This window comes from Salmo salar, chromosome 10, assembly GCF_965601325.2.
Source record: "Salmo salar chromosome 10, fSalSal1, whole genome shotgun sequence".
In the NCBI taxonomy this organism is placed as follows: domain Eukaryota; kingdom Metazoa; phylum Chordata; class Actinopteri; order Salmoniformes; family Salmonidae; genus Salmo; species Salmo salar.
Genome location: NC_138300.1, coordinates 49,831,511 through 49,859,500, shown reverse-complemented (window position 1 = coordinate 49,859,500; position 27,990 = coordinate 49,831,511). Strand labels below are relative to the sequence as shown.

General features: G+C 43.3%; 2 protein-coding genes and 1 pseudogene across 6 annotated transcripts; all 3 read left to right on the top strand.

Annotated features, from left to right (window-relative positions):
- The first annotated feature begins 1,258 nt into the window (after window positions 1-1,258).
- On the top strand, window positions 1,259-1,967 carry LOC145858553 (uncharacterized; annotated as a pseudogene).
- A 3,374-nt stretch (window positions 1,968-5,341) lies between these two features.
- Window positions 5,342-10,691, top strand: gorab (golgin, rab6-interacting). 3 transcript variants are annotated; one of them, XM_014123518.3, is made up of 5 exons: window positions 5,342-5,562; window positions 7,394-7,727; window positions 7,992-8,093; window positions 8,221-8,361; window positions 8,900-10,691. In XM_014123518.3, the coding sequence occupies exons 1-5, from the start codon at window positions 5,508-5,510 to the stop codon at window positions 9,339-9,341; spliced, it is 1,074 nt and encodes a 357-aa protein (XP_013978993.3). In that variant the 5' UTR covers window positions 5,342-5,507; the 3' UTR covers window positions 9,342-10,691. The 3 variants fall into 3 exon arrangements, with proteins under 3 accessions (XP_013978993.3, XP_045543829.2, XP_045543830.2); XM_045687873.2 differs by having other exon boundaries at window positions 7,394-7,731; XM_045687874.2 differs by lacking the exon at window positions 8,900-10,691 and having other exon boundaries at window positions 8,221-8,365.
- A 5,244-nt stretch (window positions 10,692-15,935) lies between these two features.
- Window positions 15,936-27,461, top strand: prrx1b (paired related homeobox 1b). 3 transcript variants are annotated; one of them, XM_082957053.1, is made up of 5 exons: window positions 15,936-17,027; window positions 20,913-21,088; window positions 22,845-23,026; window positions 26,012-26,077; window positions 26,379-27,461. In XM_082957053.1, exons 1-5 carry the CDS (start codon window positions 16,781-16,783, stop codon window positions 26,509-26,511), a joined length of 804 nt encoding a protein of 267 aa, XP_082813179.1. In that variant the 5' UTR covers window positions 15,936-16,780; the 3' UTR covers window positions 26,512-27,461. The 3 variants fall into 3 exon arrangements, with proteins under 3 accessions (XP_082813179.1, XP_013978992.1, XP_013978991.1); XM_014123517.3 differs by having other exon boundaries at window positions 15,938-17,027; window positions 26,012-26,073; XM_014123516.3 differs by lacking the exon at window positions 26,012-26,077 and having other exon boundaries at window positions 15,939-17,027.
- Window positions 27,462-27,990: the final 529 nt, after the last annotated feature.

Sequence of the window (27,990 nt, the reverse complement as noted above, 5' to 3'; positions counted from 1 at the left end):
TCTTCCAAAGCAGGCGTAAAAGAAACACTGACTGGACAAGTAGATGCGCAATGGATTATGGTCATTGTAGTTAATTACCACGTTTTATGCGCTAAATTATACTGAACAAAAATATAAATGTATCATGTAAAGTGTTGGTCACCTGTTTCATGAGCTGAAATAAAAGATCCCAGAAATGTTCCATATGCACAAAAAGCTTATTTCTCTCAGATTTTGTGCAGAAATGCGTTAAACATTTCTGTTAGTGAGCATTTCTCATTTGACAAGATAATCCATCCACCTGACAGTTGTGGCATATCAAGAAGCTGATTAAACAGCATGATCATTACACAGGTCCACCTTGTGCTGGGGACGATAAAAGGCCAATTTAAAATGTGCAGTTTTGTCACACAACACAATGCCACAGATGTATAAAGTTTTGAGAGGGCATGCAAATGGCATGCTGAATGCAGGAATGTCCACCAGAGCTGTTGCAGAGAATGTTATGTTAATTTCTCTACCATAAGCCGACTCCAATGTCATTTTAGAGAATTTGGCAGTACCTCCAACAGGCCTCACAACCGCAGACCACGTGTAACCATGCCCAGCCCAGGACCTCCACATCCGGCTTCTTCACCTGCGGGATCGTCTGAGACCAGCCACCGGGACAACTCATGAAACCGTGTATTTCTGGCTGTAATAAAGACCTTTTGTGGTGAAAAACATATTCTGATTAGCTGGGCCTGGCTCTTAAGTGGGTGGGCCTATGCCCTCCCAGACCCACCCATGGCTGCGCCCCTACCTAGACATGTGAAATCCATAGATTAGGGCCTAATGAATTTATTTAAATTGACAGATTTTCTTATATGAACTGTAACTAATTTAAATCATTGAAATTGTTGCATGTTGCTTAATATTTTTGTTCAGTATATGTAGAATATCAACCTGGTCTCTCGGAGCATTTCGTAGTATTCTTTACGTAAATCTGTGACACTCCATATAAACTCAGCAAAAAGATAAACGTCCCTTTTTCAGGACCCTGTCTTTCAAAGATAATTCGTAAAAATCCAAATAACTTCACAGATCTTCATTGTAAAGGGTTTAAACACTGTTTCCCATGCTTGTTCAATGAACCACAAACAATTAATGAACATGCACCTGTGGAACAGTCATTAAGACACTAACAGCTTACAGACGGTAGGCAATTAAGGTCACAGTTATGAAAACTTAGGACACTGAAGAGGCCTTTCTACTGACTCTGAAAAACACCAAAAGAAAGATGCCCAAGGTCCCTGCTCACCTGCGTGAACGTGCCTTAGGCATGCTGCAAGGAGGCATGAGGACTGCAGATGTGGCCAGGGCAATAAATTGTAATGTCCGTACTGTGAGACGCCTAAGACAGCGCTACAGGGAGACAGGAAGGACAGTTGATCATCCTCACATTGGCAGACCACATGCAACAACACCCGCACAGGATCGGTACATTCGAACATCGCACCTTCGGGACAGGTGGAGGATGGCAACAACAACTGCCTGAGTTACACCAGGAACGCACAATCCTTCCATCAGTGCTCAGACTGTCCGCAATAGGCTGAGAGAGGCTGGACTGAGGCCTTGTAGGCCTGTTGTAAGGTAGGTTCTCACCAGACATCACCGTCAACAACATTGCCTATGGGCAGAAACCCACCGTCGCTGGACCAGACAGGACTGGCAAAAAGTGCTCTTCAATGATGAATTGCGGTTTTGTCTCACAAGGGGTGATGGTCGGATTCGAGTTTATCGTCGAAGGAATGAGCGTTAAACCAAAGCCTGTATTCTGGAGCGGGATCGATTTGGAGGTGGAGGGTCCGTCATGGTCTGGGGCGGTGTGCCACAGCATCATCGGACTGAGCTTGTTGTCATTGCAGGAAATCTCAACGCTGTGCATTACAGGGAAGACATCCTCCTCGCTCATGTGGTACCCTTCCTGCAGGCTCATCCTGACATGACCCTCGAACATGACAATGCCACCAGCCATACTGCTCGTTCTGTGCGTGATTTCCTGCAAGACATGAAGGTCAGTGTTCTGCCACGGCCAGCGAAGAGCCCGGATCTCAATCCAATTGAGCACGTCTGGGACCTGTTGGATCGGAGGGTGAGGGCTAGGGCCATTCCCCTCAGAAATGTCTGGGAACTTGCAGGTGCCTTGGTGGAAGAGTGGGGTAACATCTCACAGCAAGAACTGACAAATCTGGTGCAGTCCGTGAGGAGGAGATGCACTGCAGTACTTAATGCAGCTGGTGGCCACACCAGATACTGGCTGTTACTTTTGATTTTGACCCCCCTTTGTTCAGGGACACATTATTCCATTTCTGTTAGTCACATGTCTGTGGAACTTGTTCAGTTTATGTCTCCGTTGTTGAATCTTGTTATGGTCATACAAATATTTGCACATTACATTTACATTTACATTTAAGTCATTTAGCAGACGCTCTTATCCAGAGCGACTTACAAATTGGTGCATTCACCTTATAATATCCAGTGGAACAACCACTTTACAATAGTGCATCTAAATCTTTAAGGGGGGGCTAGAAGGATTACTTTATCCTATCCCAGGTATTCCTTAAAGAGGTGGGGTTTCAGGTGACTCCGGAAGGTGGTGATTGACTCCGCTGTCCTGGCGTCGTGAGGGAGCTTGTTCCACCATTGGGGTGCCAGAGCAGCGAACAGTTTTGACTGGGCTGAGCGGGAACTGTGCTTCCTCAGAGGTAGGGAGGCGAGCAGGCCAGAGGTGGATGAACGCAGTGCCCTTGTTTGGGTGTAGGGCCTGATCAGAGCCTGAAGGTACGGAGGTGCCGTTCCCCTCACAGCTCCATAGGCAAGCACCATGGTCTTGTAGCGGATGCGAGCTTCGACTGGAAGCCAGTGGAGAGAGCGGAGGAGCGGGGTGACGTGAGAGAACTTGGGAAGGTTGAACACCAGATAGGCTGCGGCGTTCTGGATGAGTTGTAGGGGTTTAATGGCACAGGCAGGGAGCCCAGCCAACAACGAGTTGCAGTAATCCAGACGGGAGATGACAAGTGCCTGGATTAGGACCTGCGTCGCTTCCTGTGTGAGGCAGGGTCGTACTCTGCGAATGTTGTAGAGCATGAACCTACACATGTTAAGTTTGCTGAAAATAAAGAGTTTAGTATGATTGTGTATGGTATATATTAATTTGTGGATGTCCATCACCCATTTCGTATGATATATTAAGAATTACAATTCGTATTATATGTTACGAATTTGCAAAATCTACAATATGTCACGAATTTGCAAAATGTACAATATTTGACAATTTTGAGAAACGTACAATTTGTTACAAATTTGCAAAAGTACAATATATTACAAATTTGCAAAACAAATGATGTTGCGAATTCAAGCTAGGTGGCTAACGTCAGTTAGGCTAGGGGTCAGGGTTTAAGGTTAGGGTTAAGTTTAGGAGTTAGGTGAAGGGTTAGCTAAAATGCTAAGTATACTGAACAAAAATGTATACGCAACATACATACATTTCAAAGATTTTATTGAGTTAAGGTTCATAGAAGGAAATCAGTCAATTGAAATAAATGAATTAGGCCCTAAGCTATGGATTTCACGTGATTGGGCAGAGGCGCAGTCATGACTGGGCCTGGGAGGGCATAGGCCCATCCACTTGAGAGCCAGGCCAACCCACTGGGGAGCCAGGCCCAGTGAATCAGAATGAGTCTTTCCACATATATTTTTGTTAAGTATAGTTGCAACGTAACTAAAAAGTAGTAAGTAGTTGAAAAGTTGCTAATTATCTAAAATGCTAAAGTTATCTGTGATGAGATTCAAACTCACAACATTTAGGTTACTAGATGTTTGCATTATACACCTACCCATCCACCCCGACCAACCACCCTACTTAAGTAACCATCTGTCAGATTGTAACCATAGCAAGAGTAACATGTCATACTAATTTGAGTGTCCCGGACTTACATTTACTATGTTATGTCTAGTCTATGAGACCAGGTTGAGAATATTGGCCTGTTGCAAACTACAACTCCCTAATATATCGCACAATTCAGGCTGGATCTGATTTATCTTTAGAGAAACTGTGCAATGTGAGCATTGAGCTCACAGAAAAAACTGAACGAAATAGAATTCAAATAATTTAACCGACGTTGGTCAATTAGTGGTTTAAAAATCGAAAAATAACAGAAATCCGACATCTAACTTGTCATTATGAAAATATATAAACACAAATTGACAGACTCTGCATGACATCAGCAGCCCGGTACTCCAAATAGCATACTTTCTCTATTTTAACGCAAATAAACCCATCCGATTAAAAATGAATACAGTAAACGTCAATCTAGCAAGCCAGGCAACGAAAAGTAATTTTCTAAACAATATTATGGTTCGTTGCTAGCCAGTTCAAATAATGAGGAGACTCACCAGAGGCAGAGTATAGCTGACAGTCTTTACTTTAGCATTTTTTTATTAATTATTACAGGAAAATAAATCCACAACATAATTATTTTCAAACTAATGGCGAGCTAACAGAAAATAGCTTACTGCCACAGTGTAAAGAAATAAAAGTAGGTCATTCTATAGGAGAATTTTATAACTCTCGCATCTTGTCACAGGAGAACTCTACCGACATGTACATATTACCTCAATTACCTCGACTAACCGGCGCCCCGCACATTTACTCTGTACCAGTACCCCCTGTATATAGCCACGCTATTGTTATTTTATTGCTGCTCTTTAATTATTTGTTACTTTTATTATTATTTTTTTGTAGGTATTTTTCTTAAAACTGCATTCTTGGTTAATAAAGGTCTTGTAAGTAAGCATGTCACTGTAAGGTCTACACCTGTATTCGGCGCATGTGACAAATAACGTTTGATTTGATTTGGTCTGGTTGCTGTGGCAGTCCGGTAACCACGACAACGGACGTTGAGACAGTCGCAGATACTTTTTTTTCATGTCTTTGCGTCAAGGAAACTAACAGTCGCAGCGACGGTCTACAGACATTTCACCGGAGTATAAATTAAATGTCATTTTGACCAGCGACATTTGTCGCATTCTAATCGTCTACACACAGACATGTCGTTAGACCAAGTATAAACTGTCCTTCAGACAAACTCTGGCTCTGAAGCATACTAGTGTCCAAAGTATATGCCAGTGTTTCGCTTTTTACATTATTAAAATAAAGCGTTTTGCTTGGTAACTCATTTCAGTTGAGTATTTGTGCGTGTTGTATAATTAGTCTAACAGCACATAAACCGGTGAATATCACATCATGTGAATTAATTAACTACAATTAGATTTTTTTTTTAATCAAACAGGCGTTATATCTAATGTCCCTTCACTGGTCCTTTTCGGGGTCTTTGACGTGGCATCAATAAACAAAGATGGCGGCTAAGTAGAAAGTTTTGCAGGATTGTTACTTACTTTTGGCATTTTAAGTTGATGGTTTCGCTAAATATTTAATAGCTAGCAAGTATCTCGTGTCGCTAAATTCCTAGGATATAAATCTTAAAATGGCAGGATGGTCAGGGTTTTCGGAAGAGGAGTTACGAAAGTTGCAGCAAAAAGGTAACTTAAACTTGACTTCAAGCTAGTTTAACGTCAGCTCTTGATAACCATGACTTAGTTTTATTACATTACACAAGGTGTGTTTGTAAATTCAATCTGGAGTACCAGAAGTGCGCCCTGGGCGTTCGTAAATTCTAAGCGTTTTGCTCTCGTAGCGTACACTGGACGCTTTGGCGGATGAGTAACGTTAGCGTTCTAACCTCACAACGAACAACAGTCAAGCACCCTAGCTAACGTTGGCTAGCTTGCTAGCTACTTCCAGACAACACCTCACTGAGCATTTTGCTCGCTTTAGCAGAGCTGGTTAGGTTATTTTCATGTTATCCATAGCGCTGGTGACTAACTGCTGTTGGCAACAATGTAATTACGTTTTTTTTTGCCGACGTTTACTGACACCGACCATATTCGACGGGTGTCGAGCCTTTGTAAATTCATCAGTTATTCTGCGATCTGGCACACTCAGACGAGAGTGCTCTGAAATTGTAGTAGATAGCCAGAACGAATTTACAAACACACCCTAAGAGTCATTGGACAAAGGCATCTTCTGTAGGTTTTTTTTGTTACGATCCCCGACACTCGGTCTGAACATTAACATGCATCGCTTGCGGTACAGTTTTGGAAGTATAAGGACCTTTGTGCCTTTCATATCAGAGAAGTAATCATTTAAAAAAAAAGTTAAATTGATACTCACCTTTATGGCAGTGTGGGAACACTAAACCTATATTTCCATTTTACACTGCTTGTTTACAGAAGACAGTGACCACCTGTGCAAATTAGCTATCTAGCATGCTCCAAACACCTGTGTGTAACTGAAGAAGGCCGCCATAAACGTGTTGTGACTGAAAAATACTGTTGGCTGCAACTGTGATGAAGCCGGGTAAAACAGTGTAACGTTATTTTGATGTGGCATGAAAGTAAAGGGCTTTATGTTTCTAGAACCTTATCGCAGTTGAGAATCGATTCACATTTAGATGGAGTATTTGGTTGGCTCTGGCAGTCAAAACAATCTTCGTCTGAAAATAACAGATCCTTGGACCTTAAGGAGTAATGGTAGGCTGCTTAAGAGTACATCTTGGACTTACATAAGGTTAACTCACGAAAACTCTAGGTGGCATTCTGTCTTCTCCCTACAGTTCTCTGCCATTAGCTTCGCCCACAAATGCCTCATGTGAACTACAATCCCAACGCTGTGTTTTATAAAGGTCAATAATCATCGCTTGTGATACGGCTTTCAAAACATATGACCCTTTCATCAGCGAGAAAGAATCCTTAAAATAAAAAAACACACTTACTGTAGCAGTTTAGCATAGATCCTTACAGCTATGGGTGCCTCCATGCAACGAAACTACACTTCTGCTCACTTCTCAAATGATGCTTACACACAGGTGTTCGGAGCACACAAGATAGCTAATTAGCACAGGTGGTCGCCTCTTGTTTTCCGTAACCATGCCCTGTAACATGGAGGTATGGCCGTGTGGGAACACTAACCCTATCAAGGTGTGTATCAACTTAATATTTCCAGCTGATATGAAAGATGAGGTACTTATGTTCCCAAAACCTTAGCACAATGACACATGTGTATGTTTAGATTGACCGTCGGGGATGCTTAACAAAACTACCCATACAGAAGACACCTTCGTCCAATGACTGTTATGTGTAATGTAATGAAACAGAGATTCATGATCAAGGGCTAGTATAAAGTTAGCTGCTTAGCCAAGAGTCGGCTGTCCACATATATCCATTCATTAGTCAATTCAGTAGCTAGTTACGTCTGTAAAGTGTATCGATATCCAGTATCCCTGTATCTCTGTTGCTTTACATCATTCATCAGACCAGGCGGTGCCTGCGGCTTTAGGTCGTGGACGGAAACCAGCTCCTACTAACCGGAGTCGGCAGCAGTTGCAGCGAGAGAGAGCCCTCCAGTTAGCCACTCAGCAAAAGAGTGGACCCGGCTCGTCTGCGCTACCACCCGAGCAGCAGCTAACCAAGCCTCCGCCGCAGCCCACTAAGGCCCTGCCGCAGGCTGTCATTCAGCCCGTTGTCACCCCCACAAAGCCGGTGGAGGAACCCAGCCAAAAAGAGACCCTTGCCGTAAACCATGCTCCTGCACCAGCAGAGGACACACCGCCGATTGCCAAGGAGTTGGAAAAACAAGAGGTGGAATTGTTAGTAAGTCTTTGTTATCATAAATTAGTTATAGATCAATGTCTTATGATGATCTAACAGTTGCCTGTATATTCATTTAGTTTGGCATGCCAGTAATGTTTTTGACACTGACAGGGTCCAAAAATCAAGAAGAGTACAGTGATTTTATTTGAAGAATACTTATCTTAGGTTAATTAGGCGTGTCCTTTATTGTCTGTAGATCATCCTTATGTCTGTTGATTGCCTTTCTCTGTATTGGGTGTTAATGCTCTTCGTTGTTGTAGTCGGGAGAAGACTCGCATAGAGCTGCTTCAGCAAGACCAAAAGATGATGGAAGAGAGGAATAAGCGCAAGAAAGCCCTCCTGACCAAGACCATCGCTGAGAAGTAAGGACAGATGCCGTAGTTCACATTATCACTACCAGCTATTCTGATACACTTTGTTTCCTGTGGACACTTGCTGTGGTTACACTTGCACAAATTCACCTGAATGCCTGTTTTTCTGTGTACACAGATCCAAACAGACCCAGGCAGAGTCAGTGAAGCTGAAGAGGATCCAGAAAGAGTTGCAGACTCTGGACAATATGGTGTCCAATGACATCTGCATTCTGAGAGGTGTGATAGAGCAGGCCAGCTGGGACTATAACACTGCAAGGTAACACACAATTTGGAGAACATGCTGAATCCTTGCCACGGAGATGGGATTCTTTTCAATCCGGGTGTTTTTCACTCAGGGGAGGTCATCCATTTACTAATACCCATTATTCTTGTATCACCAATAAAAAATCAGGCACAGCAGGCTGTAGCTATACTGATATGGCAGTGAACATTTCCTTCTTTCAAACTCTGGAAACACTGCTCCCTACAGGTTATTCAGCGTACTCCTTCAATACATCCCAATACATTAATAAAACAATGTCCTCTCAGATATGAAAAAAGGATGGTGATATGTACATCCTAAACTTGAGAATGATGATGCTGGGCTGAAAAAATAATACTCTTTAAGGAGATAAAGGAATGAGTGGCCTGCACAAGGAATGTTGCTGCTCCACAGTGACTCTTTTTCTGAACCCAAATCAACAACGTTTCGACTTCACAGAAGTCTTTGTCAGGTGAGGTATGCCATGTATTCCTTCCTTTGCTATAAAACAAATTCCTAATAAATCCATCTGCCTGTCTCCTTTTCTGTTCAGGAAGCGCTATGAGAAGGCGGAGTCTGAGTATGTGACGGCCAAGCTGGACCTCCACAAGAAGACGGAGATAAAGGAGCAGCTGACGGAGCACCTGTGTGCCATCATCCAGCAGAATGAGCTCCGCAAGGCCCACAAGCTGGAGGAGCTGCTGCAGCAACTACACCTCCAGGCCACGGAGGAGGAACAGGAAGAGGAGCGGGAGGAGGAGAGGAAGCGGGAGGAGGAGAGGAAGCGGGAGGAGGAGAGGAAGCGGGAGGAGGAGAGGAAGCGGGAGGAGGAGAGGAAGCGGGAGGAGGAGAGGAAGCAGGGAGGAGGAGAGGAAGCAGGAGGAGGAGAGGAAGCGGGAGGAGGAGAGGAAGCAGAAGAGTGTCATGGAGAACCAGGGAGAGGAAAATGTCCAGTCTCCCCCAGATACAGGGTCCACACCAGGGGTAGAGACTGAGACACAGGCAGGCAGTGCCATGCTCCAGCAGGACTACCCTGCAGTGATGGGAAGTGATCAGGACTGTAAAACGGCCAACATCCCCCTAGTGGGGCAGAGTGAGGCTGAGGCCCCGGCTTCTGCTTCCTGAGACGAGGGGAGGGGTGCTCCATTAGATGTCAGCCTTTACATTCATTGTTCAAAGTAACAGACTCTTACTGACCCAGAATGTCAGTCCTGCCCATTACTACGTAGCCTCAGTATACTAATACTGTATGTCCAATACACCCATTAGGGGATATTTCCTCTCCTTGTGTAACAATCCTGTGTACTGTATGTATAAACATTCTACTGTTGGGGGAAATTAATTTAGATTTGTACTGTCTGAGAACTGGCTCACTGTGTCTTCATTGTGGAGCGAACAACATTAGTATTTTGTTACTGTTTATCGGGTGGTTTGTCTGTGTGGCGGTGTGTAAAATGCTTCAAGCACTTATTTTGCACTACATTTACATCCGAAGTGAATACTCTCTCTCTGTCATGCCTAGCCAAGCATATGTAGAACTGAAAGCATAGCCGTTTTTTAAAATTGGCCTGCTTTGTCTTTATGGTGAAGCTGAAAGGAGGTGGTTAACATTAAACCCCTGAATGTTCCTCTGTGCAGATCCAGGCTACAGATGAATAGAAGATACTTGTGTTCACTAAAGCAGCGCTGCCAGATCTATTCTCTCTGTATGTTGTAGATCAACATATTATCTGTCGGGGTTTTGCTATCGAAGGGCTGGTATTTCCCAAACCAAACTCTGTCTCAGGCATATTAAAGACTTGCAGATCTCCAGCAGGCTTCCTAAGGAATGGTAAGGTGATATGTCATAATGTATGTATGCTCTGAGAGGAAACTGCTCCATGACATGTTGCTGCTTTACTGTTATGGCTTTAGAACAGCTTGTTTTCAGTGGCAGTCTATGGAACAAATGTGTCTACAGCAATATAATATTTATCTGATATGAGTGTGCTGCAGCTAGTTGTTGTGTGTAAAAACAGGCTTTATGCCCCTGTGTGTGCCAGGGAGTACCAAGTGGTTTGTTTTTAAAATATTATCCTTAGAATGAATGTTATGTGAATTTGTTTAAATCCAACATCTTTTGTTTTGTATTGAAATGGGCTTATTAAAAGTGGGTGGATATTTAAACATTATTTTACACTATGTGGTTAGTATTTGGGTATGTGTTCATTTAAAAAACGTGTGTGTGTGTGTGTATATTCTGAACATGAATGCAACTGCACAAAACCTGTTCATGTCATCTTGGTTGGTTAAATTAGTATGAATGAAGTATTATAATTAAATGAATACGAAACTTGTATCTCTTATTTATGATTTGCTTTGTTTTTGTCATTTTCGTTATACGAAATTAGTATTTTGAATGACTTGTTTCAATCTGTCTTTCTAGGTGCTGTAAGGTAAACGGATTCGTTATTGGAGCTTGTGGTGCCGGAGTGGAATTTAGTGAGAATAGTTTCGAACTCCCATCGCTTTTTCAAGTCATTTTAAAGTGCAGTAAGCGTTCTGTAAACCGCTCTGAGATTTTACAGCGCTTTGGTCACATCTGGCCGTCTGAAAGGGAGACCATAAACCCAGCTCTTTTAATTAGTTAGCGAGTAGTGAGTGACCACTGAATGTCCCCGCCACCTCACAGGTCAACGCTTTAATGCGTTTAATATCCTGCCTGAAATGATGATGTTTTACTAATTTGATTTAATAACAATGTGTTATTTATTGATGGATGTTTAAAAGCCTACCGGTATTTGCGTGTATGCCATTGCTTATGGCCTGATAGTGCATCTATGCCTCAGAAAATACTATAGCGACTGTTCTTCTATGGGATAAATCATATTGAAAAATGATAGAGCTGACGTGTACTAATTTAACTATAGAGGCCGGCATAATTCAGTAGGGTATGTGACCAACTGTTATGGAATCTAAAGGCTAGAAGGTAGAAGTATACAAAAATACGAATTGGAATTGACTATTAGCCATTGGGTTTGGTGAAGCGGTGAAGCCCAACAACTTCAGAAAGCAGTAGACTTCTAGAGCACTGTGTGATTTATGTGGCGCTAGCGTCCCTAGACAGGTCGAGAAGGGCCGTGTAACCCGAGAACCAACCACAGAGAAGCTGTGAGATCAACTTTTACTGAAAATCTCCGCCATCTGGCCCGTCGGCGTTATTGAATTTTGACCTTGACACTGGAGTATGGAAAATTAATTGTATTTGCATAAATCATGAATAATTAAGGCTTAGGCCCAATAGCCCAAATGTTTTAATTAATGAATATGCTATATTATATAATTAATGCCTGGTGCGCTTTTATTTTCAACATTTATAGGAAAAAGTACACTTTTAATTTCAAATTAGGCCTATCAAGAAAAAGTACACTGACATTAAACAACTGATAGGCTATTTGTTCATTATTTGTGAGTTAAAGTTCATGGTCGAGAGTTCAATTATCACTGCACTGCATAGTTTGCATATGGCGGTAAAAAATAAGGTTTGTGTAAAGGCTCTAATAGGGCAAGGTCTTGCCTATATTTGGGATTCTTCGATCACGTTATTTATCAAGGTATTTCTAAATGATAGGTATATTTGTTAACCTCAGCCATATCGAAATCGGTTTAGATATGTAATACAGCTGTAGATATATGGAACTGTGTGAAACATATGCCTACCTTGAATTAGAATTTGAGAGAGAGAGAAAATACAGTTTTTGCTATACATTTTCATGTTGATAATGTGGGCTTAATAACCCGTGGAATCAGTGTGATAAGTATTCAGGCCAGGCCTAGCCTGCTCATGTTATCATATATGATATGGAATCAGACGTATTCATTTTCTCTTTTAAGGTGTATGACATACAATTATTAATTTAGAAACCGCTAGGCCTATGTATAGCTTATTGAACGAAAGTTAATTGGATTTTATATGGTATATTATTTAATTTAGCCTACTTTCAATTTTCGTTGCTTATAAAAAAAATGTTGGCCTGTGTTTGAAGAATTATGTAAATACAAATCGAAATAGTTGAAAATTGTTCTGAGAAACACTGAAGGTTACTAGGTCTGCATGTGCATTGCCATTGACTTTAAGGATAATTACAGTTTGGTCAACCAACCAGTGCTTGTTTCATTCCCCCAATGAAAACACACACTTTGTATGTTTTTTCTGTTGTTGCTGATTTAGTGGTGTTGCAGCTGAAATATTGCCTTGCCCTTGGCTGAATAACTTGTACTCATCTTAGTCGGCAGCATGCGTCTCTGTCGGCCGGGCTGACTGGCTGGCTGCAGTGCTGTCCAGTGACCCTTAGTGCCTATTGGGTTAGCGCGTTGGCCCATGTCCACCTTTATTTCTCTAATTGGGAGTAAAATAGCCTCCTAGTTGACTCTCCATATCCTGGACGCGAAACCATGTGTTGCCCCCCACCCCCTCTCCATCACTGATTGCTGCGACGAGGGAATTCTCATCTTGAGACCTGTTGAACTGCAAATCCCTCGCGCAGGCACCGAGTTCGGATTACAACATTCGAATCCGCAATTGGCAGATGTTTTCAATAACAATATAATCAACGTTGGCCATTTCTAATCGAGATCATCTAAATAATTTGAACGCACAGAAGCGGTTTAATTTTCACTGGTTCGTGGTATAACAGTAGATCATTTACTGCAAGTGTTTCCACATAGATATAGTATTGATAACCGTATTGCCGATACGGCATTGTGTGTTCAATTTCAGTCCCCCTCTTTGCCATTTGGGCCGTGCAACTCTGAAGGGACATGCGACACTGTCTCTCTCTCTCTAGTCTCTACCTCTATTGTTCCAACATTGAAAACTCTCTCACGCTAATTGCAAACTGCCTGTGTTGTGTTCCGACATAAAAACCAATCTGCTCCCGATTAAACAACACGCCGAGTTTACAAAGCCATGCGCGTGTGAAATTAATTCACCCGCGCTGATTCTGATTATAAAGCCAACGGCTGCTGATGCCTTTTTCTGTGGGCAACGGTTTCATGCGTCCCAAAGCATGGAATATATTTTAGAGCATATACTTTATGTCATTGCTCCATAAACCTAAAATCTAAAACCCAATAGGCCTTGTTAAAGTAGGCCGACATTATTGCCCATTATTTCAAACCTTTCGATTATTTATACTGTATTATGTTTCTGTACTCATGTTATTGTCTGAAAAAACAGGTATTCCCCACAAAATGCATTCTGTGTAGATTATTTCAACACTTTAATTGTGGTACACAATTCTTGCTGCTTGAAAAACTGAAAACGTCTTTCTTTCCCAAATGTTTTTCTGTGAAATGTCTGCTCAGCACCCATTTTGTACGATTCCCTGTAGCCGATCTTTACTGACTGTCACACAGCTTTCACAAATGATGTATCAAAATGATGTATGCTTTGTACCTTACGTTTCTCTTATGCCTGTAGCCACTCTTTGAATATCCAGAGATAATTCCTAAACTGCACATAATATGCACGAAACAATGATTGAACTATTATGAAGATGGCCAAAAGTAAGTGTAAAGTGTGTGATCAAATGATCTTATTGAAACTTAGACATCGGTTTACAGCAAGGCAATAACGGTATTTCACTGTAACTGCGCACGTCTCCCTTTCCTCCCTTTTTCCATTTACGTTAAATTCGTTGTTTCTTCTCCATTGTTGGTATGTCGGTGCATTTGAGCTTATTACGTTTTACAAGGTAAAAAAATTATGTGAAAAAAATTCCTAGAAGTTAAACATAATGGAGACATGGCAACTCAAACTTTGATTTATTTGTGCTTTTTTATATCCATACACATATTAACGGTGAATTAGTATGAGTTTTTCGTCAGACTAATCATTGCCTTTGCCTGAAATGACAATCAAGGGTCAATGGTCCACGTGTGTATAGACGCAACAATAGCGCATGGGCATAATTTGATTCCTTGGATGGATGGGTAACGATGTTTATGCTTTTTAATTACATATTAATTACAAAAGTGCTGTTTACATTTTGACCTTTATCGAGCAAAACATGTTTGCTTGACCCTTGCAAATGTGCAGAGATTGGGGCTTTTATAGGCATTTAGGCGGCAATAGCTTATGTTAAAAACATTTCACATATATTCTCCTCTCCTGAAACTTCCCTTTGCTACCTTGAATACGATATTTGTACATACATGTGTCATGTTTAATAAGGTATACATATCAGTATGCAGGCTATAAGGATTTCAAATGAGAAATAATCATATGAATGTATTTATTTTGCCGGAATAGACCTTTAGTTCCAGCGATGTCAGGCCAGACTTCGGATTTCACATTTCATACAGAGTAACATTGACCTTTCTTTTTGGTCAGACAAACACGAAGGAATAGGTTTTGTCGTAACTTTGTCGTATAAATTATTTAAGCGGGAGTGAAAAGAGTAGGCTAGATAGAGCTTTGAGGTTTAGGCCGAGACTGTTGGGGAGGCTTTTTACACTGGCACTGGAATGAACGTGTAGGCAGGAAAAAAAATCTGGAGGGAAAACTAATGATGAAAAACACTACTCTATCCCCGCGCCTTCATTAAATACATGGAAAGAACGAGAAAAGAACATCTGGATTCAATCCGCGTCCCTTTGATGGCATCAAGTGTTCTTTTCCCAGATCAGGGGCTGGAATCTACGGGATGTCTATGGCAGTATGGAGCCTATAGTGGGTCTATACTCCTGCATTCTAAACACGTCACTCCCTCCATCCCTCCATTTCTCCGTCATTCCTCCATCCCACCCCGAGCCCCCATGTCAAGACCCCCAGTCAGAGCGCACACAAAGTGAGACCCCAATTCCAACAATTCTGAAAATAATTTTGCACTAAACCCAAAGTATTACAAATGTATGTTTGTCAGACAACGGCTTGTGCAGCCTATTAGAATGTTTGGGGTTTGGCTTTGGTTATAGCCTATTGTGTGCCAGGGTGAATCATAGCTAAGCTATGCCAATAACGGCATCATTACAGTTGATTAATTAAGAATGTATTGGTTGCCATTGTTTTTATTTGGGATTATTTTGAGCTAGCTATTGTAGCCAGGCGTCCATGTAATAGCTGCACAGGCCGGAAGAAATATAAACGCATGAACATTCAAAAATGAATGTTTCGACATTCAAACAAAATGTATGAGCTGGAAAGGAGAGGTTCTTTATTTGTGTTCAGGACGATTTATTGTCGATGTCTCCTCGTAAAATTGTTATCAGAACAGCAATTATGCAGTATACTTTGAATACCCACATATCTGATGAAAATGTGGCCCATGGCAACATGTTCATCAGATATGTGGGTATTCAAAGTATACTGCATAATTGCTGTTCTGATAACAGTTTTACGCGGAGACATTGACAATAAATCGTCCTGAACAGTAATAGTGATTGGGTTGGTCTGGGGCCGATATACCCGACAGTTAAAATCTCTTTACTGGCGCTATCATCACATGGGGTGATAATTATCCCTCCCCTCCAGAGCTCCTGGGGCTCTTCACGCCGCAGGGTCCAAGGGGTTGGTTAAGGTTGCCAGAGATTCGTTAAAAAGCCTTAATCAGTGGGTTTTGGGTGGTGGAGATGTTGTTGGTGTGGCTGTGTGCTGCTGAAAGGGGAGGGTAGAGTTAAGGAGGACGGGAGCGTAGCGAGGGGGTCTGTGAAACGTCAGAAACAGCACACAAGCATCGCCACGTAATTACGGACTCCTATTATGTTCCATCTACCCTCCCAGGAGTCTCAGAGTTTCATTTACTCCCCGGCTGGTTCAGGCAGCATCCGCAGCGTGCCAGCGTGCGCCTCAGTTGAAGTGCCAGAGCAAGAGAGAAGCAGAGACTGAGAGAAGCAGAGACAGAGAGCGAAGGGAAAGCAAGAGAGAGTCGACTGATTCTCACTGAGAAAAAGCAATAGTTCCAAGAAAGGTGCCTTATCCATTGCAGAGTCAGTTTCCCAGTGCGTTCAGCCCTGAGCTGAGCCAGCTTTACGCACACACGAGCGCATCTGTTCGGCATCAGTTAAGCTCAGTCAGTTGCGACTGTGAGTCAACAGGAGTGGGAAGTGGGGAGGACTTTTTAAGAGGACTTCTTGAAAACCCAGATGCAGGACGTTGTGATTTTATATGGAGACTCTATTTGTTGTTTATGCGCGTGTATGGATGGACCGGATGCGTAGAGATTTGTGATCGAGGAAAAACAAACAAGGGGAAAACCTTTTTTCTTCTATCTGTAGAAGTTTGGTTTACTGCCGCTGCTGCGTCTGGATGTGAGCAGCAACTTTGCTTGGAAAACTGAGGTTTCTCCGGCTGGTTTGTAGGCGCTGTTCCTGTTCGTGCGTTCTATGTGCAAGGATACATTTGGCTCGCTTATTATTATTGCTCCGTTTTTTTCTACTGTATCCTATTTGCGTCATGACTTCTAGCTATGCACATGTAAGGGACAGGCAAGCAACGATATCAAATCGCTTGGAGAGTCCGATTACATCGAATCTGGAAAACCTTCAAGCCAAAAAGAACTTCTCCGTGAGCCACCTGTTGGATCTGGAGGAGGCCAGGGAAATGGTTGGGACACAGGCGGACGAGAGTGTCGGTGAGGCAGGCAGGAATATGCTGGAGTCCCCGGGGCTGACCAGTGGGAGCGACACCACCCAGCAGGAGAGTAAGTAAGAAGTGTACTCCAAGTGCAGCCTATACACTCGGGGCTGATTAACACCTTAACGCAGAAATTGATTATTAGGCTACATTAGCAAATGCAGGCTAGGTCTATATAGTGTAAACTATAGGAACCCATGTTGTTAATAATTCGCAGAATAATCCGCATGATTTGAGGTTTGAACCCATTTTGGTGTGCGCCATCGGTAATTTGAGTGGGCCTCTTTGGAGAAGAGTTGCAGTGTACAGTGTGAACAAGTACCGTACATAATTATGAACACAATACTGCAAGCTACTTTAATTTATTTTCATTAAGTCTTGCACAGTCTTTTCCCGTTGAAATATAGTCCTTCGTGACTCGTGGTAATATATCATTTCTGACGACTACACTGAAAACGACCATTCATTAACCATGAACACTTTGACGTCAACGAAGTATGGCGATGTTGGTGGATATGATCAACAAAATAAATATTATGGGAAAGTCAAGCTTCACAATAATAAATCAAAACCAACACTACTATGGAGGCGTCCACAACTGCCTTGATGACTTAGATGGGTCAGGAGGATAGCCTGAAATGTGGTTTGTCTATAATTATTATTTTTAAATGCGATAGAGGAGACTGAAGTCAATTTGGATACACCCCATTAAAAGCAAAAGAACACAGCGGGGTTGCCCATTCAGCCATACTGTTGAGAAAGTAAATGAACCCGTCAGGTCCCGGGTGATACGCCCTCCTATCCAGAGTCATTTGGAGAGGTTGACAGAAACGTTAGGGTTTAATGAGTGTTATTGTTATTTTACGGGTAAATCGGACCTCGAGGAGAGGTATGTGAGAAACGTGGGTAAGGGAAGGCGCAAGTTGATGTCGTTAATTCACAGTTATTTCGTTTGTCAAACAACTTCAGAATATTTCTACATAATAATTTGTCATAATTATCGGATGTGTCCTGTTGACATGGCTCTGACAATTACGGGATCAAATAGCACAACGTCATTAGATCTGCTTGTCAAGAATAATTATGTTCCGTAATTAATCATGTTGGGATGTTTGTGTAATGTTTGGTATTCGTAAACACATTTAGGCCTATAGAAAACAAGCAGTAAACTTGTAATATTAGGAGGAGGAACACATAGCTTGGACAATTAACATCATGCAAAGCCCATAAATCATCGTTGTGAATTTTCTTACTTTTAAAATATATTACCAACAATTTCACACGAGCTTTAACTAATTCCCATAAACAAATTTTTCATGGAGTCAGATCGCAGTGGGCTCTAGACTACTATAATTTGGTTATGGCCTAAATCATCATGATTATAGGCATCCGTTGAAATTGAATGGTTTTCACCCCGTTTACCACATAAAAGGTTTCTTATGTGGTTCGATCAGCCTCCAGTAAAGCATCACTCTATTTGTCAGGATGCAAACAACAACTGCACCTTTGGCCTGATGTTTTCAGCTCAAATTATTATATTTATTAGGCCTTCACATAATAACATGGTTTAAATGTATTTTCTTAGCAGGGACAAACAACATACCTACTGGGCAAAAACGGGTTGAATAATAGTTGTTTCCATATCATTAAAATAATTCAATATGACTTGGAAAACAGTTTGGATTTGCAAAAGTCATCAATGTAAGGGATTTTTTTTTTTTCACCCAACCTGCAACCTTAATCCAATGACATAGTGACATTGTTGGTTGATTTCACGTTGAATTCACCTTAGTGAACAACTCAACCAAATGTAAATCAGAACTAGACGTTGAACTGACATCTGTACCCAGTGGGTAGTTTCCTAGTGCAGAACTATTCTATCGATTTTCAGTTCATGTTTAAATGAGTCATTTCGAAGCTTACACGTTATCATTTTTGGCAACGAATAAACCTCAGCAACATTTGATAGAAACAAATAGCCTATATCGATTATATTATTTTGGCAATCGTTGTATTGTAAAAATGTGTATATTTTTTATGCACAATTATTTAGCCTAATAATTATTTTTGAAGCCCATTTACGCTATGATACATGTAATTGATATGAATAACAAAATAACAGAAATAGCCTTTAAGTCCTGTAATATCGTCTGCTGCTACGCTTGGCTTAGCAGTTGTTCTTTTATCATTAGTTTACAACAAGATACCCTATTAAAATGAGTGCAATTGCAACTTTACAGCATTCACAATTGGTTTCAGATTAATATAAATTATTAGCATAACATAATACATGTATTTTATACATTCTAGTTTCAAACTTTTTTTTACACAGTATTTGCTCGTTAATGGTATAATTAAGATACGCCCCTTGTCGACTGTGTTCCCAATGTCGACTGTGTTCGAATGTCGACTGTGTTCCCAATGTCGACTGTGTTCGAATGTCGACTGTGTTCCAATGTCGACTGTGTTCCCAATGTCGACTGTGTTCCCAATGTCGAATGTGTTCCCAATGTCGACTGTGTTCCAATGTCGACTGTGTTCCCAATGTCGACTGTGTTCCCAATGTCGACTGTGTTCCCAATGTCGAATGTGTTCCCAATGTCGACTGTGTTCCAATGTCGACTGTGTTCCCAATGTCGACTGTGTTCCAATGTCGACTGTGTTCCCAATGTCGACTGTGTTCCCAATGTCGACTGTGTTCCCAATGTCGACTGTGTTCCCAATGTCGAATGTGTTCCCAATGTCGACTGTGTTCCAATGTCGACTGTGTTCCCAATGTCGACTGTGTTCCAATGTCGACTGTGTTCCCAATGTCGACTGTGTTCCAATGTCGACTGTGTTCCCAATGTCGACTGTGTTCCCAATGTCAACTGTGTTCCAATGTCGACTGTGCGCAATTTGTTTTTGTATTATTAGTCTGTCCGAGAATAGGCCTTTTATTCTAAACTTTAGGGTGGTTGTTCAGTGCATTCTTCATGGTTTTCCATTGATGAATGGGTAAAAGATGACAACATTGTGGGAACTTACTGAGAACTGTAAATGGTTGTCATTCCGTGAAATTGTGCAACTATCCCCCAAAAGAGACTTGTAGGCTTAATTTAGATTCACACATTCGCCCACTGTAGCAACAGTAGAAATTATAACATTCTCAATACAATAAGGTCATAGAAGAGGTTATACATTCTCTGAGGAGAGAAATAAAGCATACTGTGATTGACAAGAAAAGTCTTCTCACTCTCTCTTGCTCTCTCTTCCTCCCCTCTCTCTTCCCCCCCCCCCCTCTCTCTCTCTCTCTCTCTCTCTCTCTCTCTCTCTCTCTCTCTCTCTCTCTCCCTCCCTCTCTCTCTTCCTCTCTCTCTCCCTCTCTCTCTCTCTCTCTCTCTCTCTTCCCCCCTCTCTCTCTCTCTCTCTCTCCCTTCTCTCTCTCTCTTCCTCTCTCTCTCTCTCCCCTCTCTCTCGCTTTCCCTCTCAATTCAATTCAACGGGCCTTATTGGCATGGGAAACATGTTAACATTGCCAAAGAAAGTGGACTAGATAATAAACAAAAGTGAAATAAACTATAAAAAATGAACAGTAAACACTACACTCACAAAAGTTCCAAAGGAATAGAAACATTTCAAATGTCATATTTTGGCTATATACAGTGTTGTAAGGATGTCTCTCTCTTTCTCTCTCTCTCTCTCTTTCTCTCCCCCCTCCATCTTTCCCCCTTTCTCTCATTACGTTACATGATGACAACAAACTGGGTTGTAGAAACAGTCCATCGTAGTATGTTTATCTGTGTGAACCTGCATTTATATCATACAAATGTAGGATATAAAACAGACAGCCAACAGTGAGAGGACGTTTGCTGTTTCTGTTAGATCACAGATCATATTCTACAGTTAGTCTGTGCGAAGTGGGATTTCCTTTCATTATTTCCTGTCTGACCATGATGTTGTTGTGTTGTAGACGAGCAGCTGAACGCGGAGGAGAAGAAGAAGAGGAAACAGAGGAGGAACAGAACTACGTTCAACAGCAGCCAGCTGCAGGCTCTGGAGAGGGTGTTTGAAAGGACACACTACCCCGACGCCTTCGTCAGAGAGGACCTGGCACGCAGGGTCAACCTCACAGAGGCACGGGTGCAGGTAGGATCACAGTATGCCATTTAGCAGACGCTTTTATCCGAAGCATACATTTTTAGTTTGGGTGGCCTCATCGGCTCTACCAACTGAGCCATAGAGGACCATGACCTCCCAGTCGTTAGCATACTGTAATCCTAATCGCCCCAGCCAGGTGATCCTAATAGGTGATCCTCAGGCTCCCACGTTCTTGTGTTATCTCATCATAAAGAGGACTCCACAGCATAATCCTAATAGGTGATCTTCAGGCTCCCACGTTCTTGTGTTATCTCATCATAAAGAGGACTCCACAGCATAATCCTAATAGGTGATCTTCAGGCTCCCACGTTCTTGTGAAATCTCATCATAAAGAGGACTCCACAGCATAATCCTAATAGGTGATCTTCAGGCTCCCACGTTCTTGTGTTATCTCATCATAAAGAGGACTCCACAGCATAATCCTAATAGGTGATCTTCAGGCTCACACGTTCTTGTGTTATCTCATCATAAAGAGGACTCCACAGCATAATCCTAATAGGTGATCCTCAGGCTCACACGTTCTTGTGTTATCTCATCATAAAGAGGACTCCACAGCATAATCCTAATAGGTGATCTTCAGGCTCCCACGTTCTTGTGTTATCTCATCATAAAGAGGACTCCACAGCATAATCCTAATAGGTGATCTTCAGGCTCACACGTTCTTGTGTCATCTCATCATGGAAACTATTAGGACCCAAGGACCTTGCAGGCTATTTCTCTAAATAAGACAAATGTATGATATTTATTAAAAACATTGGGTAGATCTTGATGGTACAGTTGTGTATGTGTGGGTGCGTGTGTGTGTGAGAGAGAGATGGAGAAAGAGAGAGAAAGGAGAGACTGAACAAGAGAGAGAAGGAGAGAGCGAACATCTGCGATTAATTCGTACCAGAGCGGGATGCAGAAATCCTTTGATAAAAGAGACTTTGGGCTCATTCCTGAGGCGCTGCGTAAGCTGTGCCTCCCGAGCCTCGGCGCTCCCAAAACGTTTAATAATGGATTTGATTTCAGAGTGAGGAATGGCATTATTAGTTCCCCAGTCAGGCCCTTGATCTGCTAACAAAGGAGGCATGTTGCTGTGTGTGTGTGTGTGTGTGTGTGTGTGTGTGTGTGTAACAAAGAGAGAGTGTGTGTGTGTATGTGTGTGTGTGTGTGTGTATGTGTGTAACAAAGAGAGAGTGTGTGTGTGTGTGTGTAACAAAGAGAGAGAGAGAGAGAGTGTGTGTGTGTGTGTGTGTGTGTGTGTGTGTGTGTGTGTGTGTGTGTGTGTGTGTGTGTGTGTGTGTGTGTGTGTGTGTGTGTGTGTGTGTGTGTGTGTGGTTGAGTATCGAAGGCTCGATACTGAAGGGACATTATTTGATCATCATGATGTGCTGAGAGATATGGCTCAGTGTTACAGTATCTATTAGATATGAACAAAGGTTTTAAAAAAATGGCTTTTAAAACATGCATGTTCCTTTTTTACACATTGTAAAATGTAAAACATGAATCTCATGGAGAAGTAGTTGATATCATTAAATTCAGGAGTTGCATATGATATAAGTTCTGGAATATAAAGATATGAATAACACTTTACATAGAGATATAGTGTAAAGGATTTATATCAGTATTAAAAGTAGTTTATAAACTGTAGCTAAATTAAACGTCTATAATTATTGTCATTATCAATTGGACAGCTTTTATTTGAGGGACTACTGTACATTAATTCTTTGAATATGCGCTCATTTGTATGTATTTTTCCCAGGTCTGGTTTCAGAATAGAAGAGCAAAGTTTCGTCGGAACGAGCGCGCCATGTTGGCCAGCAAGAACGCCTCGCTCCTCAAGTCCTACTCCGGGGACGTCACGGCCGTGGAGCAGCCCATCGTACCCCGTCCGGCCCCCCGCCCAAATGACTACCTATCCTGGGGCAGTGCCTCTCCTTACAGGTAGACCCCCCCCCCCCCCCCCCCCTTCCTATCATTGTCATAGCTCTACCCCTTTCACCGAAAACACAAATCCAACCGCTCTCTCCTTCAGACCCCAGTCTCCCTCTCTCACCCCTGGCTCCTGCAATAACCACACCTTAACCCTACCACCCCTTCCGTAATGCCACTTCCAGCCCCTCTCCCCTCACTAACACCCCACCACCCCTAACCTCCAACCCCCTCTCCCCCCTCTCCCCTCACTAACACCCCACCACCCCTAACCTCCAACCCCCTCTCCCCTCACTAACACCCCACCACCCCTAACCGCCAACCCCTCTCCCCTCACTAACACCCCACCACCCCTAACCTCCAACCCCCTCTCCCCTCACTAACACCCCACCACCCCTAACCGCCAACCCCTCTCCCCTCACTAACACCCCACCACCCCACCACCCCTAACCTCCAGCCCCCTCTCCCCTCACTAACACTCCACCACCCCTAACCGCCAACCCCTCTCCCCTCACTTACACCCCACCACCCCTAACCTCCAACCCCCTCTCCTCTCCCCTCACTTACACCCCACCACCCCTAACCTCCAACCCCCTCTCCCCTCACTAACACCCCACCACCCCTAACCGCCAACCCCTCTCCCCTCACTAACACCCCACCACCCCACCACCCCTAACCTCCAGCCCCCTCTCCCCTCACTAACACTCCACCACCCCTAACCGCCAACCCCTCTCCCCTCACTTACACCCCACCACCCCTAACCTCCAACCCCCTCTCCTCTCCCCTCACTTACACCCCACCACCCCTAACCTCCAACCCCCTCTCCCCTCACTAACACCCCACCACCCCTAAACTCCAACCCCCTCTCCCCTCACTTACACCCCACCACCCCTAACCTCCAACCCCCTCTCCCCTCACTAACACCCCACCACCCCACCACCCCTAACCTCCAACCCCCTCTCCCCTCACTTACACCCCACCACCCCTAACCTCCAACCCCCTCTCCCCTCACTAACACCCCACCACCCCTAAACTCCAGCCCCCTCTCCCATCACTAACACCCCACCACCCCTAACCTCCAACCCCCTCTCCCCTCACTTACACCCCACCACCCCTAACCTCCAACCCCCTCTCCCCTCACTAACACCCCACCACCCCTAACCTCCAGCCCCCTCTCCCATCACTAACACCCCACCACCCCTAACCTCCAACCCCCTCTCCCCTCACTTACACCCCACCACCCCTAACCTCCAACCCCCTCTCCCCTCACTAACACCCCACCACCCCTAACCGCCAACCCCCTCTCCCCTCACTAACACCCCACCACCCCTAACCTCCAACCCCCTCTCCCTCACTAACACCCCACCACCCCACCACCCCTAACCTCCAGCCCCCTCTCCCCTCACTAACACCCCACCACCCCACCACCCCTAACCTCCAACCCCTCTCCCCTCACTTACACCCCACCACCCCTAACCTCCATCCCCCTCTCCCCTCACTAACACCCCACCACCCCTAACCTCCAACCCCCTCTCCCCTCACTAACATCCCACCACCCCACCACCCCTATCCTCCAGCCCCCTCTCCCCTTACTAACACCCCACCACCCCACCACCCCTATCCTCCAGCCCCCTCTCCCCTCACTAACACCCACCACCCCACCACCCCTAATCTCCAACCCACTCTCCCCTCACTAACACCCACCACCCCACCACCCCTAACCTCCAGCCCCCTCTCCCCTCACTAACACCCACCACCCCACCACCCCTAACCTCCAGCCCCCTCTCCCCCCTCTCCCCTCACTAACACCCCACCACCCCAACACCCCTAACCTCCAGCCCCCTCTCCTCTCCCCTCACTAACACCCACCACCCCACCACCCCTAACCACCACCCCTAACCTCCAACCCCCTCTCCCCTCACTAACACCCACCACCCCACCACCCCTAACCTCCAACCCCCTTTCCCCTCAGTAACTGTCTGTTATTGTTTAATTTCCTCCCATTACATCTCTCCTCTTCCTCCTCCTTCTTCTTCTCCTTCTCTTCCTCCTCCTTTCTTACCTGCATACAACACATATTGACACTAACCCTTCCAGATCTCTCTTTTGGTCCACCTGGATCCAATGAAACAGTCACTTTGATAAACAATAGTCAGGTTTAGTCAATAGTGTGTTTCTTTTTGGAGATTTGTGTTACAAGTAACAGTAGAAATACCTGGCCCTATTTGTCATAGTTCTTTCAGTTTTGGCCAGTTCTACACTCTCTCCAATGACTTTTCTTATAAGTAACACAAACTAATATTCTAAAAACACATGAATGTTTTGTATAGTCTATGGTGGCACAATATTGATTGAGTCCTATTTCTAGAACTACAGAGTATCTGTAAACAGGTCAGTCTTTCTCTCTTTTCTTTCCTTTTCTCCATTCTCCTTAACACGAGGGAGGAACGAGAGATCCAATGGCCCTCGTGATGAGGTGATAATCTGAAAACAAACCGTATTAAATCCACTGTTGATCCCTGTGACCTTCTCTGTTATACAAAACCAAATAATGAACACTAGAGCAACAGCAGACTCCACTGGGCAGGATTTTTTGTGCCTCTGGTTACATTGGTTGTGATTTATAGTACCCCCCCCCCCCCCCCCCCCCCATGAAACTAAGTATAACATTTCTGGCCTGGTTGCTATGGCCAAAGACTCCATTCTCCAATTGTACCTCAGTGGGGAACTCATGTGGCTCAGTAGGTAGAGCATGGAGCATGCAACGCCAAGGTTGTGGGTTTGATTCCCACGGGGGACAAATAAGAAAATGTAGGCACTCACTATTGTAAGTTGCTCTGGATAAGAGTGTCTGCTAAATGACTAAATTGGGATTGCTTTCTGTCCCGGCTGTACTCACTATAGTGGATAGTCACATGACCAGAAGTAATGCCAGTGAATAATATCACACTAATGTGGTGCTAACACATACATCACCATTTATATATTCTTATTAAGCTGGTACCCAATGCCGGAGGGAGTGCCAATGCGAGTGCCACAGAAAATGCTGCCCTCACAAAGCAAGTACTCTTTTCACTTTACTACATGTGGTTCCTTATTTTTTTATTTTTTGGCTTGATGTGTCTTGGTATTTTCCAGAGTAAGTGAAAACAAATGAATTATTCAGTCATCATTAAAAAGACTGCCAAAATCTTGACTTTTACAGCAATGAACAATTAAACACATTTTATGTTTTTCCTCATGATGAGTTCTGTGATGTTAATATCGATGCTATTCTAGTTGAACTCACATTGTCATGTTGGCTCCATCGCCGCTGGTTACAGTTCTATCTGACCTTTGCCCTCTGTACCGTTCTCTCCTCCAGTGCCATGGCAACCTACCCCCCCACATGTTCCAACCCCAATACATCCCAGGGAATGAACATGGCTAACAGCATCGCCAACCTGCGGCTCAAAGCCAAGGAGTACAGCTTGAACCACGTGCCCACGGTCAACTGAGGAGAGAGGGGGGAGAGAGAGGCTTCACGGTGGGGCTGGGGTCTCTCTCTCTCTCTCTCACGTCTGTCCCACACAGACAGACAGTAAGATCCCTGCCTGGACCCCACAGGGATGATTAAGATCTGCCCTCCATTTTAGCTTGAAGTCTCCTCTCGTTCCGGAGCTATAGCGATGGACCTGCTTCCTATACTGTCCGCAAACCTGAAGCATCTGATGAGAAAGCAAGCGACGCGGGGGAATCATGAGCGGCTGTTTCTGTGAGCCGCGTCTCTCCTATCCTGAGCATCGCTGAACTGTCGCTGTCTGTACTAACCATTTAAACAAAAGAGATCAACCAATTAAACCAAAGAGATCAACCAATTAAACCAAAGAGATCTAGACTGGGACTGGATGCTATAGCAAATGACTGTTTTTATTCTTTCTTTCAATTTGGTTTTGACTGAATGAAAGGCTAGTCTCCAAAGATATGGAAACCCTGACAGAATAAATCTGACTGTCATGCTGTCAGTGTCCATCTCTAGTTTTATTCACGGTCAAGACCACAGTGCCTTCCTTGGGGTGAGGAGGAGAAACCAGGATGGACGACTTTTCAAATGGAGTTCCCTGTATTTTTATTATAGAACATTCAATAGGATTATTACAGCAGAATGGGATGAGTAACTTCCTGATCAACAACAACAACATCAACAAGGACTTATCCTTGGGAGGTTACAAACATTTATACGTTTTAATATTTTTTTTCTTCTCACATTTCTTTCCATTTTATTCCACTGACAAGCAAACATTTTTTTCCCGATGCATTTTGATTCATATAATGCCATGGTACACTATACAGGAAAGGCTAATGTAACCTATTTCTGAATCCAAGACCGTAGTTTTGCTTAATCTTTGTATGATATCCTTTATTTGTAACAGATAACCATGTATATTAATAAACTCAAGCAAAGTAATGCCACTGTGTCAGACTTACATGGTTGAAAGCTATTTGAGGGTTGCACTATCCAGCCACCATATCTACATGAGATTTAAACTATTTAAATAGAAAGATGTGGAGGCCACTTTTAGAATATCTACAATTTTAGAATATTTAGAATTTTAGAATATTTAAGAATATTTAGAATTTTAGAATATTGCCAGTTATTTTTAGAATATTTAGAATTTTAGAATATTTAGAATTTTAGAATATTGCCAGTTATTTTTAGAATACAATGTTTTATGAGCTGTTGACCAAAGGGAATCATATCAAATGTAATTTACCAAAGTTCAATCAGGAAGGCCGGTGTGAATGCTCGTTTAACTTCATCCAGGAAGCATAACATAATTCACTCTGTTTCCTATTCTAGGGGCATAGTGGGAATGAATACACACGTATCATCATCAGCATAGCGTCTTGTTTCTTATCCTCTTTCCTATTAGCCACGTGCAGAGTGACATTCACCTATTGACCCTATAGCCTATAAGCACGGCACCGTTATGCAC